The following is a 19,825-nucleotide window of genomic DNA, read 5'->3' as shown; positions in this document are numbered from 1 at the left end:
CTTTTTCGTTCATTTGCCCTCTTCATATTAAAGTTCCAGTTTCAGAAGACGAGCAACAGAACAGAAGAAAAGGACAGCCAGGTTTAAACATTTACTTATTCCTCCGCCTCCTAGTCTCTGTATTTTTGGCATTTTTGGCTTGTGACATCTTGCTCGGCCTATATGGCTATTACTGTTGTGAAAATTATATTTTGCAATAAAAACAAAAATATTATTTGCATTTGCTAGATTTAGCCTTGGATTTATTCAGAGGAATTCTATTGATTTATTCTTTATTTTCAGGTTGGTACTTTCTATTTCTCCAAAGTAAAACGTTGCAACGTAATATGCTACGGTTTTATTTTGAAAACTCTAACCGGAAGTTACATTTTTATTGTGGTTAGCTTTACACTTGTTCCATTCAAAAGCAAACTACTAGCGACAGCGAGTTGACGTTAGTAATGAGTTTAATCGGTTTCTCCTAACCTCAGCAGTTAGAAAGGCATCTCCGAGGTCTCTATGGTTTGGGTACGTAACGTTATCTAGCTAGCCAACGGTGTCTGGAAATGACAAAGTCGACAGAGGACACCAACTGTCATGTTAAGGTTAGCATTACTTCCAAGAAAAACCCCTCACCCCTTTGATGTAGCTTAATGTTAATATTTGCACACTAGTCAGTCGAAGTTGTCAAAGCAGCGGCGGTGCTATTCATTCAACAAGACATATTGTAAAAGATATTGTAAAATGTTAGCGAGACAGGTTAGTCGTTCAAATGGGTTATTGTTGCGAATAAAACTAGGCTTGTGACCTAGATGTAGCTAGCAGTAAGGTTATCTTCCATATTTCAGGTCTGCTAACTTGCATGCACGCCACTGGGTCAATGCAATCGTATATGAGTTATATATTTTATTCCAAGGGGGCAATCATGACCTGCCAACCTAAACCTGTATAATTTAGCAAACAAATTCTTGAAACTCTGCAACCTAACTGGAAGTCAACCGAGTTTAATACATCCATGAATTCTCGGCTCACACATGATGGACAGTTTTCAAACCATTCTCTCTTTGGGCGCTAGAGGTCAGCAAGGGATAGGACGGGATAGTCAGACCTACAACACCCCAGTTCCTCAATTCAGTAACACATATAACATGACGCTGGTTCATGCAGCTACTATCATGTTACAAGAGATCACTGCACATTCACTTCGGTAGAAAAAATGCAGGAATACAAACGCTTACATTACAGGCAGCCCGGCTAGCTCAGTCGGTAGAGCATGAGACTCTTAATCTCAGGGTCGTGGGTTCGAGCCCCACGTTGGGCGCAATCTTTTCAGTTAATATCCATCCGATATAAATACATTCAACTCTAGGTGAAGGCCTATATTCCGAAGAGTAGCCGCAAGTCAGTTAGGCAATAACAGGTGCTTTATCCAGCGACGATGAATTATTAATGATCATGGGCACAGCACAGGCTGTGAAGGAGACACCCCTGCACACACACATATACAATGTAACTCCAGTGTTTTTCAAATCCTTCTCTAATTTTCCTCTTCCTGTTTATGGGGGAGGATGAGTTGTCAACACCTATTTTATATTATTATAATTACTACAGGTTGCTAAACATGGGCTTGCACATATACTTTGTGTGTTTGGTCAACTATCAGTGGGATATTATGTATTTAATTTACTACAGTAACCACAGTAATGTTTAACATAAAACGGTTTGGCCTGTTCAAAATCTCTAGGCCTATTTTGCTTTGCTGTGATGCTTTCCTCCAGATATACAACACACCATAGAAGTGTTATAAATATAAAAACTCTCAGTTTAAGTGCTTCATTTTTTGCAAATGAGGAATTCTGACCTATGTTGCAATTATTTTTGGTGAAGAGCTGTAGCCTATCTATCCTCTGAAGACGGTTGAGAAGGAGGGAGGAGTTTAGACAAAGGCCCTCTCCACAAAAAAAATGGAGGCTTGTGCAGAGAAGCCATGGTGTCCTGCTTTCCACATTCTACATGCTGCCATTTCTACTCCTAAAGCCTCCAAATAAGACAACTACCACCAGATGCCACATTGGGAAGCTTCATAACATTGCTATATGGGGTCTGTATGTCAAAAAATGCTGTTAATCATGTTATTTTATGGTTTTAGGCCTAGCTCTCTGCTTATTTTTCTTCCCCTGTCTCTGACACTCACAGAGCTGCCCCTGCCTGCGCTGAACAAAGATAATTACTCAGGAAACATTTTGGCCAATCAGACGCGGCCTTGCATCCTGCCTGTGAGGAAAGGGACCAGTCAGGATCTGGCTAACATCACTAGGGCCTGATCGCCTTGCCTGAAGAGCGGAGCCTTCCCCGGCTGAGGGCTGAGAGTGTCCTCCATGTTTTATAAGTGTTGACATAACAGTGTGTCAGGCAGCCATGCATCCACAGAGGTAAGGCCTGTCTCTTTTTTATCTCAACTCTAATAACAACATGGCTTCCTTCTTGTTGTTGTAGTGACTGTTGATTTCTGATGATAAATCTGCACACCTTAAAATCTGAGTTTAGTGTCCCAGAGGAGGAGGAGGAGGGGCTGGGGTGGATTGGAGGCCTTGCAAGGCCCCTGCTCCACAGTGCTGAGGGTGGGGGGTTGGGTAAAGACTCTCACCCTTGCTCTCCCTCTGTGTCTCAGGGTCACATGGGTGCCCCAGACAGCCAGGCTGCCATGCAGGAGGCAGAGTGGACCATGGCAAATCCTTTTGCTTTTTTTTTATAATGCAAAAGAGAGTTAGATTTAAAAATGGGCACTCACATCTCCTTTCTGTTGTGGCAGCCTGGTTTTGTAGACTGGCAGAGAAGGTGTGGGGGGATGGGCAGTGGAGGATGGAGGGAGGGAGGGGGTGTTATGTACCCTTTGTAAGTAGATTGGCTCCGTTGTTATGTTGTTATCTTGTGTGTCATGCCAGGCCGGGGAATGGACGCGGGGGGCAACAGATGTGGCTGTTAGGAGGAAAGGGGGGCATAACTGAATACTGGTTTTACTGGATGGGCGACATACTGGAGGGACACTGTATATAAAGGCACAAGTAAATATTAGGATTTCCTTTTTTATTATATTTCAGTTTCTGTTTTTTTCCTTAAAATCTGAACAGAGATTGAAGAGATTGAAAGCCTGGTTAGTGACAGGAGTGCTACATTTGTTTCCAGACTCCATGTTGTTTATTTCTCTTCACAGTAAAATCAACCAATGCATGAACCCCCTTGAAACAAAGGTTTGTCACAGGGGAATCTTGATTCCTTTTTTCTTCCCATGTAATTTTGCCTGGTTAGCAAAAAGGTGTTGATGCACCAGTCACCTACGTTCTCCATTTACAGCCAAAGGCCCTTGGTTTACAGCCCAGTGCTACATTGACTCCACAGCACCATTCATCATAAAAGTGTTTCCTCCACTCGCTGATCCTCAAACAGTGGCCATTTTGTGTGTAGAGAGTTCCTCCTGGGAGAACTCCCTTCACAGATCAGACAGCAAGACAGAAAAGCTACTTGCATTTTACCTCTTGTACTTGGGTATGCAAATGTTTGAGAATATGAAAAGATGGTGCTGTGTTTCACTTCAACCTCACTCTCATTTGTTTGTGCTGTTTTCTCTCTTCCCTTTTGCTACTCAGGGTTTCTCATATTTTTAGACATAAACAAAAAAACAGCATTGATTCCTGTGTTTCACTTAAGCAGGAGGTTTTCTGTGTGCTTTGTCAAGATTTTTTATACCTATGATGTGATATTTGCACAAAGACATATTTTATATTTTATCTGGTCCTTAAATGGATTGAGAGCACAAATGTTCAGAAATGAACATGCCATAAGATATTATCCAGAGCACAGTTGAAACATTGTACATTAGGCTACATCATGTAGCACCATTTTAGCAGTCACAACTGCGTGGGGGGAAAAAAACGCTGCCTTTTGTTTCACTTGCATGACCAGCAGAAAACAGTGCAACCAATGTTTTCCCTTACACTGATACTAATGCACTAAGAGTAAAACCAAAACCATAAGTGCACTTCTACTACTGAATAAGAATGGGCAACTGCACAATGCTGTAAGCAAGCCTGTAATATGAATGTTACATTCATACTTAGTAATGTCAGCAATGTGTAATGTTATAGCGAGGAAACAAATCGTCTGGGACTGGCTCGGTTAGATGAGGCAATATAGTCTGTAAACAGGACACCAGAGGTTGAATAGCAGAGCCATTGAGTTACGCCTCACAACCACAAAGATAATCTCCCAAAAGGCCTTTTTCAAATCCCCTCTGGTTCATACTGTCATGCCCAAGATGGGTAAGCTAAACTGAAGGAAAATAAACTGTCTAATGCAGGGGGAAATCTCTGCATTGCAGCAAAAATGCTTTTTAAGAGGAAGAGGGAAGCTTGCACACTGTGATCCGTGTGGCATAGCACAGCCGACCAATAATGTTCCACCCTGTTGGCCCTCCAGCCAATTGCAGCTGCAGTTGAGGTTAAAGATTGACAATCGGAGGGAGAGCAGCAGGGAGAGCAAGGGCCTTCTGGAAAATTCCACAGCCATCTTTGATTCACCCTTTACAGCCTTATGTAAAATCCAGGTCAAATGTTTCTTTTATTTAGCCTATTCTGTGCGTAGCAGCAGTATACTTGATATACTAAGGAAGTGTTGTGACATTGTATTTGGTTGATCGTTTTAGAGTTACAAATGAGTCATGTTAATATAGTTGAAACCATTATTGCATGAAAATGCAGGCAAATGTCTTGACCGTGAACTTAATCTTTTGTTTAGGGTATTTTTATTTCTGTTCTGTTTTTTGACATTTCAGGAAAAGCAAAAGCTGATGGCATGCATTTCCTTATGTGTTTCCATATGACTGTTGGTCCTGTATGAGGTTGAATGTGTCTTGTAAAACCTCATTGGTTTTACTCAAACCCAAAGAGGTTTTGTAATACAAACCTAGTAATCTCTCTACGGGTTGCAGGGTGAGTAGGATGACTGTTTCCCATCCAACAGTATTAATTCCAAGTGTTTTCAAGGGCAGTTCCAATGCAGATAATTCAAGATGAAGTCTGCATTGCATACTTTCCCTGTTTTGTCATATAGAGCTCATTTATGCAGTATTTTTGAAGTGGGAAAATGGCATATCTTCCTGTTAAGGGATAGAAAATAGGTTTGCCGGGATCTGACTGTACTCGCACAGTGCTGGTCTCTCATTCTCTTAAGTGAAACCTAATTATTCTGCGACAGCAGTGTTCACAGTGAAGGCGAAAAGGCAAGATTGAAGGGGTAAAAAAAAATGAGACAAATGCTTCTCACTTTGCAGGATTTTCTCTGCTGTCTCCCTCTCTGTCTCTCTATCTCTCTGTGCCCAGCGGTGTTGTTGGTTCGTCTCGTCGTAGCTGTGTTTTTAATGTTGAACTGTAATCTCCACAGATCTCTGGTCCTCCTGCATGGATGTGCCAGTGCCTGAGTCTGAGCCTCGGAGTGGGGGATGGGGGAGAGGGGGGAGGGGAGCAAGCTGTGGCCTCCATTTTCTGTGACGAGAAAAACCCTGCTCGTCTCTCACAGGAGAGGAATCTCAAGGCATAGAGTCAGTGTTCTCTTTTTGTCCATCAGGTACTACTTACAGAGGGGGATGTTGTCAATATTTTCTTGAACCCGGTCTTTCTGGAATATATCCCAGAGTCTGCTGTGGATTTATTTGGCTAACTATCCTTGTATGATGGGACACAGCTCCTGGTCTGAGAATGCCCTTTGGAACAGCATACTTTTTTGCTTGTGGTTATCCTACCGTCCTGGTAGTTGCAGCACTATTTGGCCATTGGTTTTCAGTGAATATAGGGTCGTGGCACTCTGTTCAGCAGCTATGGGCTGCCTGGTAACGGCGAATGTTCTCTCTTTTCAGTGCTTCAGTACACGTAGCAGAGGGAGTTGGCTAACGTTTTCTCATTTTCATGTGGGCCTCGTTTGTTCACTCTGTCCGGAACAGGAAGGCCCCGGAGGGGTTGGGCTGTGTGTGTGTATGTGTGTGTGTGTATGTGTGTGTGTGTATGTGTGACTGTTAGCAGGTTGAAACAAGACACCCATATGCTGGATTCTATGTTTGTTTTATCCGGTCAACCCACCTCTATCCTTATCTAGACGACACAAGTTATTGTGGATGATTTCTCTAAGTTTCAGTTTGATAAGCTGTTCATGATAGACAGTTTTACTGTGTCTGAAAGGACAAAGGAATGTATCTAGATTTGCTTTGATGATTGTGGACTAGAGACCTCTTCGTTCGTTTGTTTGGTGACACTATTGGGCATTATGTTTGGGATAATGAATAGGCCTAATTATTGTTTCACCCTTGGATTGTGAGGTAGACATCAAGGTTTACTCTGTCTTTAAATCGGTGTGTGTTTATTGGTTGATTGATGTGATCATACCTGATAATCTCTTTTACAGTTGGGTTTCTAAGTTTTTTGTTAACCATGCCTACAGTCATGCCCATCAGTTAACTGGTTTTGATGTGGAAGCGTTTGATCAACTTTGTGTGGAATGTCTCTCAAGGAGGGGGAAGGTGGGAGCATGAAGAGCATTCCTTTACTTTTAGACGAAAAACCCCCCCCACTTATCTCACAAATGTGGTTGACCTTTATGTCATTGCCTGTACACCCAGCGTCCTAACTGGACGATGAACTGGTCAAGTGTGTGACCTGTCAGGGGTCTTTGGGAGGGTTTTCTCTTAGGGGATTGTGAATAAGACTACATCCTTGGAACGAGGCCCTCTGTTGCTCTGACAAAGGAGGAGCTGAACACTCAAAGAGCTCCATTCATCACCAAGGCCTCCCCCCTTTTATTCTCCTTCTTTTTTCCTCAGAGGAAATGAGATGAGAGCGGAACCAGAGACTCAGGGAATCAGCCTTTTATATCAGTGCTAGATTTGTGTTGGAGAGGTTGTATCCTTAGTGTTTAGAGCCTTAAAGGGTCACAATATTGACTGATGGTGATATAAATAAAATGTTTATTAGCGAATATCAAAATTAATGTGCTTGTATTGGTTAAGAGCTTCTGGAAGTAGACTTGTGTCAGAGGTTTAGGCCCCAAATATTCTAACTAGACCTAGGTTTGAATCCTCAGAGCTTATTATAGGGATCTGTTGCAATTGGTCTCCAGGAATCAGATCAAAAGCCTTGGGGACACCTGTTGTTAGAGAAGGGGCTTGAGAGATACCAGAAGCACCTACTGCTCATCACCATGAGACGTTGTTCCTTGAGTTAGTATGGATCAACCCCCCCTGGCTTTCCTGTTACTATAGGAATATTCCTATTTGTCATTAATGAACAAATTAGGGTGCAAAGATCAGGACCTAGTTGGACTAAGATCTTACGTCTGTGGTGTCTTCTGGAGGACAGATATGCAGGCTAATCGAAGTTAGATGGCCTGGTGGAGATGAGTGTTGCCATGGAAATTGCTACCATTCTCTCTCTTGGAACATAAAGAATTAATTCTGACTGGTTGTCACTGATAAAGTGGAAAGGAGTTGAGCTTTATTACATGATGTTAGAAATGTGTTGAAATCAAATACAAAAAAAAAAGAATAGCATTGGAAACCTGCAGAGTCTCTAGTGACTGATCCTCTGGGACCTGGGTGCCTTAGGTGGTGTTCCACTTGTTTACTGTGATGCCGATTTGGTTTGTGAACACCCTTTCTGACTTTGTCTTTCCCTCTCTTTCTGTGTGCTCTTGTTCCGTGCTCTGCAGTCTGGCTGAGGAGGAGATAAAGACAGAGTCTGATGTGGTAGAGGGGATGGAAGCGTCTATACGATCCAAAGGTAAGTCTCTAAGGCCAAGTAGCCTACATTAAGAGTCAAACATCTTATGCGGCTTAGTTTCAGACTATGAAGAGGGTATTTAAGATTTAAGAGCAGTCTAATGCATTTTGTGGATCTCTTAGGAATACACAGATAATCCATTATGCCCGACTGCCTGCCTGTTTAGAATTTGTGTCAAGTATCAACACAAAGTCTATCAGCAGACACTGCTACGGCACAGCAGTTTAGAGGAAGCTTTCCAGCATGCGTTAGCCTTAATATCATGTGTTGATGTAACAATTTTGATATAGTGGGAGCTACAGTGTGCAAGTTCTTGTCTTTAATTTATGACAATTGCAATATTTTCAATAACCGCTATTCAGATCCAGTGTGATTGCCGAGTAGATGATATCGATATTATCATGATGACAAAAAACGCTTAAAGCTGGACACTGTATCTGACCTTCAAATTGTTCAACTGAAAAAAAGAAGTGCTTCAATTTCCAATTCCATCCTTGATTCCTCAATAAGAATTGGGAATGTGAGATTAGGGGAATGATAGATTATGGTGTCTGATAGGTTTCATTGTCACTGTCTATTCCAGGAGTTGCTAAATTGCTATCACTGGCAATCCAGTCAGTTGTAGCCTTTCTATTAAACCCTGTTAAGCTTGTGTAATGTGCTTGACTTGAGTGCAGTGAATGATACTACTCTGTCTTGTGCAATGACCTGATTCTCTCTCTGTGTCCAGTCCCTGACCCTCCAGGGTCAGCAGAACGGGCGCAGGCGCCACAGAAAAGGAGAATGCCGAGTCCCACCCATTCCTCCAATGGCCACTCTCCGTCAGACACCTCCCCCAGCCCCATGAAGAAGAAGAAGAAGCCCGGGGCTGTCAACTGTAACAACAAAGACCAGGTAAGGATGGACAGGCCTATATGGGTGTGACCTGCTTTGAAAGTGGATATGTGAGAGAGTGATTGGTGTCTGTGTGTCTTTTACAGTGTTGTGCCTGAAAGTTTGAAGCAGTGACACCTGGTGCATGGTCACCTGATGGATACATTCTTATTTTACATTTGGCATTTGTATTTTTGATGACTACTGATATGTGCAATCAATCATCCATGATCATTTATGTCCTGTTTTTTTTGTTCAATTCAAATTTTATGCCTTTTGGGGTCATCAGACAGTGATGCATATGTTAATATTATCTGATTGCCAAATTGGTGTGGTGCTGAGTGATTCCCTTTTGTGCCTCGTGCCTTGTTGTACGTGCATGGCATTAAAGGGTAATTCCTGCTTTTTGTAGTGTGATACTTTGACAGGTCTTTGACCTGAGCGTAGTTTATGGCCTGCATAAGTTCAGAATACATGGTTTGCTTCTCTGGAAATGGTCATATGACTTGCAGTAAAATGTAGCTAATACTAAATGAATAGCAACTTTAGAGGTAACATAGGACAGACTCTAAGTCATCCTTATCTAGTGTAAGCCCAAGATGGTTTGGCCTCGTACTGTGAAACATGCTGCAACAGATTAATTTAGCATTAGCATTTAGCAATATACAAATTGTACTGATGGTTGTAGGGCATTTACCAGAAAAACAAATCATGCATTGTATCTACTCTCAGGTGAAAGATCAGCTATCTAATTATCACATGAAAAGAAACAGTAGTTATCCTTTAACCCACATCAGAAACCTTTCAGCTCAGTCTGGAATCAATCACATGATCAGAACATTCAGATGTTACGATCACTACTGTGCCTTGTTTAATGTTTTGCTTAGGGGTCTGGTATCACGCACATCACACAAGGCTGGCTGCTGGTCCACTCAGGAAAAGTTATGAATCAATATATCTTGCATTTCAAGCATGACTTTTCTATAAAGTTTATACGGACCAGCAGAAACTATTTCAAAAAGTAATGCCAATAGCCTTGATTCTCTAGTCTTTTGTTGGGTGCCTGCTTTATTGCCCTCCATGCTGCTTATCCTGCCTTATTACCACCTTGTTTCTGTTGCACTGCACCTTTTTGTGTTTGTTCCTGCGTGTTTTTGAAACCTGCCCCCCCTGTTTCTCTTGCCTGCATTTCAGTCAGAGCTAAGACATGGTCCCTTTTACTATGTGAAGCAGCCAGCACTCACCACAGACCCTGTTGATGTTGTACCGCAGGACGGCAGGAATGACTTCTACTGCTGGCTGTGCCACCGCGAGGGCCAGGTGCTCTGCTGTGAGCTCTGCCCCAGGGTGTACCATGCCAAGTGCCTCAAACTACCAGCCGAGCCCGAGGGCGACTGGTTCTGTCCAGAGTGTGAGGTATCTCGCTAAAGATATGTGTGTGCGTGTGGGTGTACACAAGTGATGCGCACGCTTACAGCACAATCCTGCTTGCTTAGTCTACACATCGAACTTGTCTGATAACTCGCGCTGTCAGCTTGAGAAATGTTAGAGGATTAAAGTCTTAATCTTTTTCTTTACCTTTTTTGGGAAAAAATTCTTTGCAGTTCTAAGTGGCTACAAGCTAATTCAAAAGCTAATAGTGATGTGAATGTACGCTTATCATTAGAAAGTTAATATCGTCGCCGACTTGCACAAATATGAGCAGTTGTGTTCACTCCTTTGCTTGATGGGATCAGTTTCAGTAATACGGATACCATTTTTATTTTGAATCTTATGTTTTTGCAGAAAATCACTGTTGCTGAATGCATAGAAACCCAGAGCAAGGCCATGACGATGCTAACAATAGACCAACTCTCCTACCTACTAAAGTTCGCCCTCCAGAAGATGAAACAGCCTGGAGTAAGTTACTTACTGTAAACGTGCACTGTGTTGGTTTAATTTTGCTCGTATAACCTTTGTGTACATGACAAAGTGTTTAATGTTAAAAGACAAAGTAGTTACCTTGTAATTATCCATGCAATGGGACACCCGGATCTTGGCTAATGCCTTTGTTATTTTTTTCAACCTGAGCAGACGGAGCCTTTTCAGAAGCCTGTGTCTCTGGAACAGCACCCAGATTATGCAGAATATATCTTCCACCCCATGGACCTGTGTACTTTAGAGAAGGTACCATGATGCATGTGTAATAACTGTAACAATACATACTTATAAAATGATGATTATTATTCATCATTGAAATGTCTTGTCTCATTGATGTTATTGTTCTCATGTTTTGATAGAATATCAAAAAGAAAATGTATGGCTGCACCGAAGCCTTTCTTGCTGATATGAAATGGATCTTACACAACTGCATCATCTATAATGGAGGTAGGCCACTTAGGCATACATCAATCATCACCCCACTCTGCTGTTCAAAGAAAAAATAAACAGCAATTACGGGTCAACCTTTCTCGTGGCTTTGTTCCAGGTAATCACAAACTGACAGCAACAGCGAAAGTCATTGTCAAGATTTGTGAACATGAGGTAAAGTAGCTTTACCAACTTGATAATGGCAAATTTAGATGTGTGTAATTTATGTATGAATAAATGGATGGATCTCATTCCGTTATATCTTCATTTTGTTTAATATGTGTTTTAGATGAATGAGATTGAGGTGTGTCCAGAGTGCTATCTGTCTTCATGCCAAAAAAGGGACAACTGGTTTTGTGAGCCATGTGTAAGTCTCTACATCATCTTAAGTAATACACTTAAGGTCCAGCCTTATGTTAACAGTTTTTATACATATTCGATCTTCTAACTCAACAAAGGGTGTCCTATTATTAGATTTTAGTGTAAAACTTTGATGCATTTAATTATTTTGCTTTGTCCCCCAACAGAGTCAACCCCACCCCCTGGTCTGGGCTAAGCTAAAGGGATTTCCCTTCTGGCCAGCAAAAGCTCTGCGGGAGAAGGACGGGCAGGTAGATGCACGCTTCTTCGGACAACATGACAGGTGAGCCTAGCTTTTGAGCCCATTAGAAGAAATTGGCTCCTTGTTTTTGGTTTGCTTCACCAAAACTCAGACTAGTCTCCCTGTTTTTCTACAATCCTTAAATGTTTTATTATGCTTTGTCCTTCTCTTCCGCCCAGGGCCTGGGTCCCCATCAACAACTGCTACCTCATGTCCAAAGAGATCCCTTTCTCCGTGAAGAAGACCAAGAGTATTTTCAACAGTGCCATGCAGGAGATGGAGGTCTACGTGGAAAACATCCGCAAGAAATTTGGGATCTTCAACTATGCACCCTTCCGTACCCCCTACACACCCAACAACCAGCTGCAGATGTTACTGGACCCCTCCAACCCCGGCGCTGGGACAGTGAAAACGGAGAAATCTGAAAAACTCCGCCTCAACTTCGATATAACCGCATCTCCCAAGATGGTCCTCGGCAAGAGTTCCACACCAAGTGGGATGAGTCGGAGGATCTCTATGACGGACATGCCTCGGTCTCCCATGAGCACCAACTCCTCTGTTCACACAGGGTCTGACGTGGAGCAGGATGGGATGGAAAAGCCCCCCAGGAATCCCGCCTTTCACTACAGCACTGGAGAGGAATCTATGGACTTTAGTGGTAATTAAATGCTAAAGTCTACATCACTCTGGCTGTGTAGCCATGAGGGGTATGATGCCGTTTTTTGAAAAATTTCAACTATATGTGTAAAGCAAAGTAACTAACCTGGGATTTAATTTTTTTGTTTGGATTACAGCATCTCCTGCTTCAGGGAAGATGGGTCCTGCAGGCAGCATGACGGGCAGCCCCAAGCCCTTCACCCCTGGACTGGTGCCCAAGCAGGAGAGGGCTGTAGGCACAGGCAGCATCCTTAATCTCAATTTAGGTCAGTACCATCTCACTTCTGCACAAATCGTACTCTGTTTATGTTGTCACAGGCTGACGATAATCAGATGTGAGATGATACTTAGATTTAGATATATATGTTTTTTCAGTTGTACTCAAGTTGAATGTTAACCCTTTCCTTTCAGATCGAGTGAAGGCTGAGATGGATCTGAAGGAGCTGAGTGAAACTGTGCAGCAGCAGCAGCAGCAGCAACAGGGAGCGACAGCCGCCCTTCCTACACCAAAGAGACCCATCAGGAGCCTGGACAAGACTATTGAAAGCTGCAAGGCTCAGCTTGGTACGTATATAATCAGTCACTAAAGACACGTATATAACCCTGTGCTATCTAATTTTACTTTGGCCCACAATTCTATTCTTGTAGTGTACATCTCATGCCATGTTGTCTGCGGTTAGTGATACCCAACCTAATAACAAAATTGTCTGGTAATTTTAGGAAAATTTCAATTTTCTGTGTGATATTCAAATGGTTCTTTGGAATGAGTTGTCTAAGGTGAAACTGGATTTTATAGTTCGTTTTTCAAGTAATTGCCAGACACCACTAATGTAACAGTAAATCAACGGATGTCACCATGACCGTTTCCTAATTTTAGATCACATCAGCTTAAAACAATATTTTGTGTTATGATAAATGAGGAAGATTTTGCCCAAAGCATGTGGTAGTTGAAACATGTGGCAGCTGGTTTGACTGACATTTACTTGGCATTAGTGATGGTGAACTGTTGATGTTGTCAGGCTATTACCAGAGAATCAAAGTGTTTATTCCATTGTATCTGACAAAACACTCTTGTGAATCTTTTCACAACATGTGATTAATAACATTTATGTTTCTCCATACAGGAATAGATGAGATTTCTGAAGACGTGTATAAAGGCGTGGAACACAGTGACTCTGAGGATTCTGAGAAATCTGACTCAAGTGACAGCGAGTATCTCAGCGACGAGGAGCACAGGCCAAAGAGCTCCGCCCAGGACGACAAGGACAAAGCAGAGAGAAAGAGGCCCAAAGCAACCACACAAGGAGAGAATAAGGAGGGAGTTACAGGGACAGGGGATAAAGCCACCCCTGAACCCGTGCTCAAAGACAAGCAGGGCAGCAATGGCCCAGATAGGGAACCCCAGGACAAGCCCAAAACGCCCCAGTCTCAGTCCCCCACTGACAAGCCCAAGGCCCCAGAGGAGGGTAGAGCAGCTGCTGCCTCATCCCTGCCTGAACAAGACTCTGATTCTGAAAGAGAACTGGTGATTGACCTGGGGGATGAGCATGGGAACCGTGATCGAAAGAGGGCTAGAAGAGAGCCAGGGGCCCCTGCTGTCAAAACATCTACTGCTCCCAAGTTGGAAGGTGAGGCTTCTGATATATTCACATTTTTCTGTGCTTCTCACATGACATGAGTCAGGAGGACAGTTGTGGGAAAGGCGGTCTTATATTTTGATGTTTTCTCTGCCTAGGTAAATTCCCTTCATCTGCCATAGCAGCCTCACCAGCAAGGGAAGCCCCCTCTGCTTCCAGCCTGAAAGACCCCTCACAACCTGCCATCACAGCAGCCCTCAACCTTGTTTCCACTACAACCTCTGGCCCGCCCAGTGCAGCCCCATCCAGCAGCGCTCCCGCCCCCTCCCTTGCCTCCACCTCCGTCTCCACGACAGCCTCAGTCCCTGCAGCCGTGAAGAAACAGCGCCCTCTACTGCCTAAAGAGACGGCTCAGGCAGTGCAGCGGGCAGTCGTTTGGAATCCCACCAACAAGTTCCAGACTTCCTCTCAGAAGTGGCATATGCAGAAGGTGCAGAGGCAACAGCAGCATGGGGAGCAGCCAGCGGTGCAGACGCAGGCCCCGACTCAGGTGCAGACACGCAGCCCGCAGCAGCTGCAGTCACAGCAGCAGAATTCCTCCTCTAGTACACGCTATCAGACCAGACAAGCAGCCAAAGGTATACACACCAGCATCAACAACAGCACCATCTCCCAGACTTGATAAAATGTAAATCAATTCAGATGTATAATTTCCTTTTTTCCCTCCATCATCTCCAGCAGTGCAACAAAAAGACTCCCCTCAGAGCACATCCTCCTCATCAGTTACCCCAGTCACCTCTGGCAGTTCCTCCTCCTCTTTCGCAGCAGGAGACTTGCAAATCCCGACAGTGTCATCTGATGTGGCTGCAGATATAGCCAAGTACACAAACAAAGTAAGTCAGGATTCTTAGCTCTGTGAAGAAACATTGTTGTAGAATGAGAAATTAAGTACAGTTATTTTTATCTTATCAATGACAATAATCCTGAATTATTTCTGTAATTCATATATGATTTTGTGTAAAGATTGATTACACTGTATGGGTCATCTGTAATGTAAGGAAAGATAACAGCTTTCAAAAATCAAAAGGACCAATTGTGCTTCATGTGCATTCCATTAGTGCTCTTTTCAATTCTTTCTTGTTGAGAGATCAAAGTAGTCAATTAAAGCTGTGGGCCTTTATTCTAACATCACATGGTCCTGGCAAAACTTTTCAGATTATGGACTCGATCAAAGGGACAATGACTGAAATCTACAATGACCTTTCCAAAAGCACATCAGGAAACACAATTGCAGAGGCAAGTATTCTGGCATACAGACTGATGCATATTAATGTGTTGTACTAAGACTTCACAAGTTATAGCTAATGATGATCACTGGGTATGTTTTGCTACAGATCCGACGGTTAAGGATAGAGATTGAGAAACTCCAGTGGTTACATCAGCAAGAGCTATCGGAGATGAAGCACAACCTGGGTAAGTTGTGTTACTTCCAAGAACCATTGAACCTGTTATTTTATGAATACAGTATGATCCAGTCACTTACAGATACTTTTTCCACAACATATGGCATGGATTTCAAAGATATTTGTTTTTCTCTGTGCTAAAAACAGAACTGACAATGGCAGAGATGAGGCAGAGTCTGGAGCAGGAAAGGGAACGGTTGGTGGCAGAGGTCAAGAAGCAGATGGAGACAGAGAAGCAGCAGGCAGTGGACGAGACCAAAAAGAAACAGTGGTGCGCCAACTGCAGGAAAGAGGCCATCTTCTACTGCTGTTGGAACACCAGTTACTGTGATTACCCCTGCCAGCAAGCCCACTGGCCAGAACACATGAAGTCCTGCACGCAGTCAGGTAACATCAATGTACACGTGCACTAGTGTTTTCTCATGTATTGATTAGATGTGGGCGGCTCGCTTAGGTAAACTGACAACTGCCCAAGGAAATTTTTGTTTTATATGTTTTGGGTGCTGTGATGTACTAAGCTGGCGTTCACACTAGGGTTGGGCGATTGCATGAATCAGCTGCATGAATCATGGATTGGTGAATAGAAATTCCCTTGCTGATATTTTGCCAATTCAAACTGCCTTGATTTTTGGTACTTTAAAATGTAGCCTAGTGCAACACACTCAAATAAGGAAGCACACGCAGGGATGAAAATTATGCTCAAGTTGATTTAAAATGTATTTGGAGTCATCACAGAAGATAGCCTAAACCTAAATACACCTGCTATTTCACAGAGTCCTTCCTCATGTTGTACTGGTTTTGTTGCTGCATGTGCTTCCCCATTTGAGTGTCTTGTGCTATTGCTTCCTATTGGGAATGCACCATCACCTGATATTTGCTCATTCGTTCTTTCTTTTTTTTTTCTTCTTTCTTTCTTCTTCGATAATTTAAGTGTAAAAATACCCCTTCCTACCTTTCAATTTATTGAATACATCGGGTATCGGCTATATGTGATGATGATTGGTTGACAGGAGGTTGTACACTATTGCCCAGCCCCAGTTCAAAAAACTAGGGCTGGGCAAGTGAACTACAATGACCACAATTCATTGTTCTCATGACACCGTGGATGGTGTTGGTCAGTCGTTGACCCCTCAAGTCGCACTGGCAGTGCCAACACATACTGAATAGAGAGGCAATGTTTGAGTAGCCTCTGCGACATTAGTTGACTGTTATACTCCCATCTGATTATCGCTAGTTTTGTGATGCGAATATAACGCACAGCTAATTACAAATGGGTTAGATAGAATAGATATCTAACCCTAGAATAGATATCTAGCCCCTGGGCCATCTGGCCCAGGGGCTTTACTGCTCTTCTACGAGTTGAGGGCCTGTAGAATGTCATTCATTTGCATTACCTTGGGATATATACAGGTTCTAGTACAATTGGAGGTGCTACTATTGATGTCCTTGGGGAACATTAGGGTGTCACCCTTGCCAGATTATATGTTATGAATCATGCAGTCTTTTGTTTTTGTCTTAGTTCTGCTCTTAGTTTTTCTAAGTCTGGCCAGTAGCGTCTGCCGGTTATCACCAAATTCAAAGTGTTCCTGTTTGACGAACAAAAAAGCTTTTCTTACTTTTGCTGAGAATATTTTGTTATATTCAAATCTCAGGGATGATATTCTCCCAGGGAGCTCATCAGTTGACTTCTGGGCATTTTCCTGATCTAGCCGGTTGATCTGATTGTCCAATTTTAGTAATTTGTCCCTATTCCTCTTGTTTCTTGATGCTTGAAAAGAGATCACATAATGCTTAGATAAGCCTTGAAAGATTCCCATTCAACAGAAAAATACAAAGAATATTCCCTGCCAGTTGGGCTAGTGATTCTTCAAATGCCAACCAGATTCATATTGTTAATAAAGATAGTGAGAAAATCACTAGAGTTGTTTGAGAGGGTGATCTGTCTAGATACAGATCTATTACACAATTTTCTGCTATACAGGCCTTTACATTTTTGAAGAATGACGGATTATCAATGTTTGGTGCATAGATATATTTACTAGAGTTATGGGCATGGAATACAGTTCTCCAATGACAGTCAGATAGCAACCATTATTGTCCGCAATTGTGGTTTTGTGGAATGAAAGGGATACCCTCTATCATCAGGATGGCTGTGCCTCTGGATTTAACAGAAAAATTTGAATGATATTCCCTATCCACCTAGACCTGATGCGAGTCATTCTTGAAATGAGTCTCTGTAAGAAACCCTATATCTGATGACAATGTTTTGAGATGGGCAAAAACTTCCTCTCTTTATCAGATTGTTCAATCCTTCAACAGTCCAACTTGAAATTGTACGGCCTCTCCTTCCTGCTCCTGCTATATTTACGCTAGCTTGCATTTGATGTCGGAGGTTTATTTTGAGCATGACAGCATTCCAAATATTTCACGCTTAGAAGTGAGTTTGAAGCAGTAACGCCCCACCCTGTCCTCCCTATCCGTCTTTCTAGAAATCCTTCCCACTGGTCACATAACCCCTCTCATCCTATGCACCCATTCCTTCAGTAACAAAAGCCCACATGTGTAGCAACAATGTTAAGTATAGTGTGACCTTGCAGCGGTAAATACAAATGGGTTACCTCCTCAGTGTATTTCATAGACACTACCTTGCCCCTGCCAACCTGTGGGTAACACTGCAGACACAGACAAGCATGTACGCAAACTGTGCAGTCTTTTGCTATGTCCTCATTTTATATTTCTGTTCTCCTTCCAGCCACAGCGTCGCAGCAGGAGCCAGAGGCAGAGCCCAACTCGGACCCTTCAGTCAAACCGCCAGGCCATTCTCCCGCCACGCAGACCCTCCCCTCCGCAACAGCATCCATACCAGACAAAAGCTCCTCCCCCACATATATGGACAAGAGCAAGGACAGCGCTGGTGTTACTGTGACCTAACCGCTACACTACACACAGTCTGTAACATTTTACAAGGCCACTGTGTGGGCTTATGGCGTCAAACGCAAGGCACACTCAATGCTCGAAGGCCTGCACTTCTGTGACAAATCACCTTGATTTTTCCATCCTCATCTGTACGTCTGCTTGGTGATCGGACATTTCTTGGTCATCCCTCATTAGCGGTTTCTTCCACAAGTCTGTGTTCAGGTGGATTCACCTTGTGACTGTAGTCTGTCTTGAAAAATAAAATGTGAGTCTGTATATTTCCATACCTGTCCTAAGTTTCGTGTTATAGCTCTGTTACCACTTTGTTCCAGATCTGAGGAAGATTGTATCAAACCATCGAATATTTGCTACATAACATCTTCAGTGCTGCTCTGAAGTACTTCAAGGCTGTTGTATTTTGGTAATTTGTCCCCAAGTAAAACAAAAATGTTGAAACAGCCAGCAGTTGAGTGTATTCAGTTTATGTGGTGCCATCAGAGGCAATTTGAGTAATGTAAGTGTAAGTTTCATCTTTCTGTCTTCAACCATGTCCACTTCATGTCAACATTGGCATTTTTGGCTCATACCTGTTTTATATTGTAGTTCCACAGTGTATACATAAAATAATTATCTGTGATTTATAAAAAAAAACAAAAACAACAAAAACCTAAAATTTAAAACTGTACAAAGCTTTTTGTAAGAAGATACCTGAACAATATTTATAGTGTTATATGATGTTTTTATAGTATGTTTAATGAAATCACATTTCTATGTGTCTGAAAAAAAGTTATTTGAAATAAATTACTTCACATGAATGTCACCGCTGAACAAAGTTTCTATTCAACCGGTTATTCAAAAATAATGTAAGACGTAGTCAGACTATTATAAACTGGGGTAAATGGAAACTGCAATTTGACTGTATATTATTTCCTGTGAGCATGTATGTTTTAAGTTTGTGTCACGTTCTCGTTTACATAGGCTATTGTACATACAGTAAATGGGTTGGTGAAGAAAAAATAAAACTGGTCTGATCACTTTGGTGCTTATCAGTTTACTGTGTCCTTACATTAGTAAAGGAAAGATGAAACGGGTTTGTTCCACTTTAGCAATTAATTCATTACAATTTTGGATATGGACAGAAAAAAAACAATTGTGCATTCAGATCACCAGCTCAGTAGAACTTCTTTATTTTCTTGGTTCATTATTTAATTCATTTCACTTCTCTTTGTATTGATCACAGATAAGCCTAACGAGCGATACCACAACGACCACAACTGACCTTAGATCAGTCAACGCCTGAACAGGAAACCAGCACTTCTTATCGCGAGATCACGTGTGTAGCAAGTTAAAGAAAATGGAAGGCGATGCTGCTAGCTAGCTGAGCGAATCAATTCGTTACTGGAAAATTAACGTTAGTTTCGAAGGTATGTTTCCGATTTTCTTAACGAGTTCGGTGGAGAACCGTGTAATAATTGTAAAGCGCGTCGAGACTAAACCATTCGAGACAGTTAGCAGTGCAGCGTACTGCATTTATTAGTCGGTACGGTAGCAGCTAACTTAGCTGCAGGGAACAATGTCGTACCCAAA

General features: G+C 42.4%; 1 protein-coding gene and 1 non-coding gene across 4 annotated transcripts; both read left to right on the top strand.

The window, feature by feature from the left end:
* Positions 1-450: 450 nt before the first annotated feature.
* LOC139665349 (MYND-type zinc finger-containing chromatin reader ZMYND8-like) lies at positions 451-19,245 on the top strand. Of its 3 annotated transcripts, none has more exons than XM_071544345.1 (22): positions 451-584; positions 1,867-2,080; positions 2,176-2,411; positions 7,732-7,802; positions 8,533-8,696; positions 9,870-10,091; positions 10,461-10,574; positions 10,749-10,841; positions 10,955-11,042; positions 11,143-11,198; positions 11,314-11,391; positions 11,552-11,667; positions 11,805-12,283; positions 12,420-12,548; positions 12,694-12,846; positions 13,407-13,910; positions 14,018-14,497; positions 14,601-14,752; positions 15,075-15,155; positions 15,254-15,332; positions 15,470-15,709; positions 18,075-19,245. In XM_071544345.1, the coding sequence occupies exons 3-22, from the start codon at positions 2,398-2,400 to the stop codon at positions 18,251-18,253; spliced, it is 3,492 nt and encodes a 1,163-aa protein (XP_071400446.1). In that variant the 5' UTR covers positions 451-584; positions 1,867-2,080; positions 2,176-2,397; the 3' UTR covers positions 18,254-19,245. The 3 variants fall into 3 exon arrangements, with proteins under 3 accessions (XP_071400446.1, XP_071400445.1, XP_071400444.1); XM_071544344.1 differs by having other exon boundaries at positions 14,598-14,752; XM_071544343.1 differs by lacking the exons at positions 12,694-12,846; positions 13,407-13,910; positions 14,018-14,497; ... (3 more) ...; positions 15,470-15,709; positions 18,075-19,245 and having other exon boundaries at positions 11,805-12,332; positions 12,420-12,529.
* trnak-cuu (transfer RNA lysine (anticodon CUU)) lies at positions 1,228-1,300 on the top strand. The gene has a single exon. It is a non-coding gene; the product is annotated as a tRNA-Lys (tRNA).
* Positions 19,246-19,825: the final 580 nt, after the last annotated feature.

This window comes from Centroberyx affinis, unplaced genomic scaffold (genome assembly GCF_046629955.1).
Source record: "Centroberyx affinis isolate AG114_WGS23_722 - 3 ecotype Tasmania unplaced genomic scaffold, CSIRO-AGI_Caff_v1 ptg004539l_1, whole genome shotgun sequence".
Lineage (NCBI taxonomy): Eukaryota > Metazoa > Chordata > Actinopteri > Beryciformes > Berycidae > Centroberyx > Centroberyx affinis.
Note: the sequence above shows the minus strand (reverse complement) of the source record. Positions and strands in the feature narration are given on the sequence as shown.

Coding starts and splice junctions, on each gene's coding strand:
- LOC139665349 (XM_071544344.1), top strand. Junction 14,498..14,597: donor GACCAGACAAGCAGCCAAAG/GTATACACACCA, acceptor CATCATCTCCAG/CAGTGCAACAAAAAGACTCC. Junction 14,753..15,074: donor TAGCCAAGTACACAAACAAA/GTAAGTCAGGAT, acceptor AAAACTTTTCAG/ATTATGGACTCGATCAAAGG.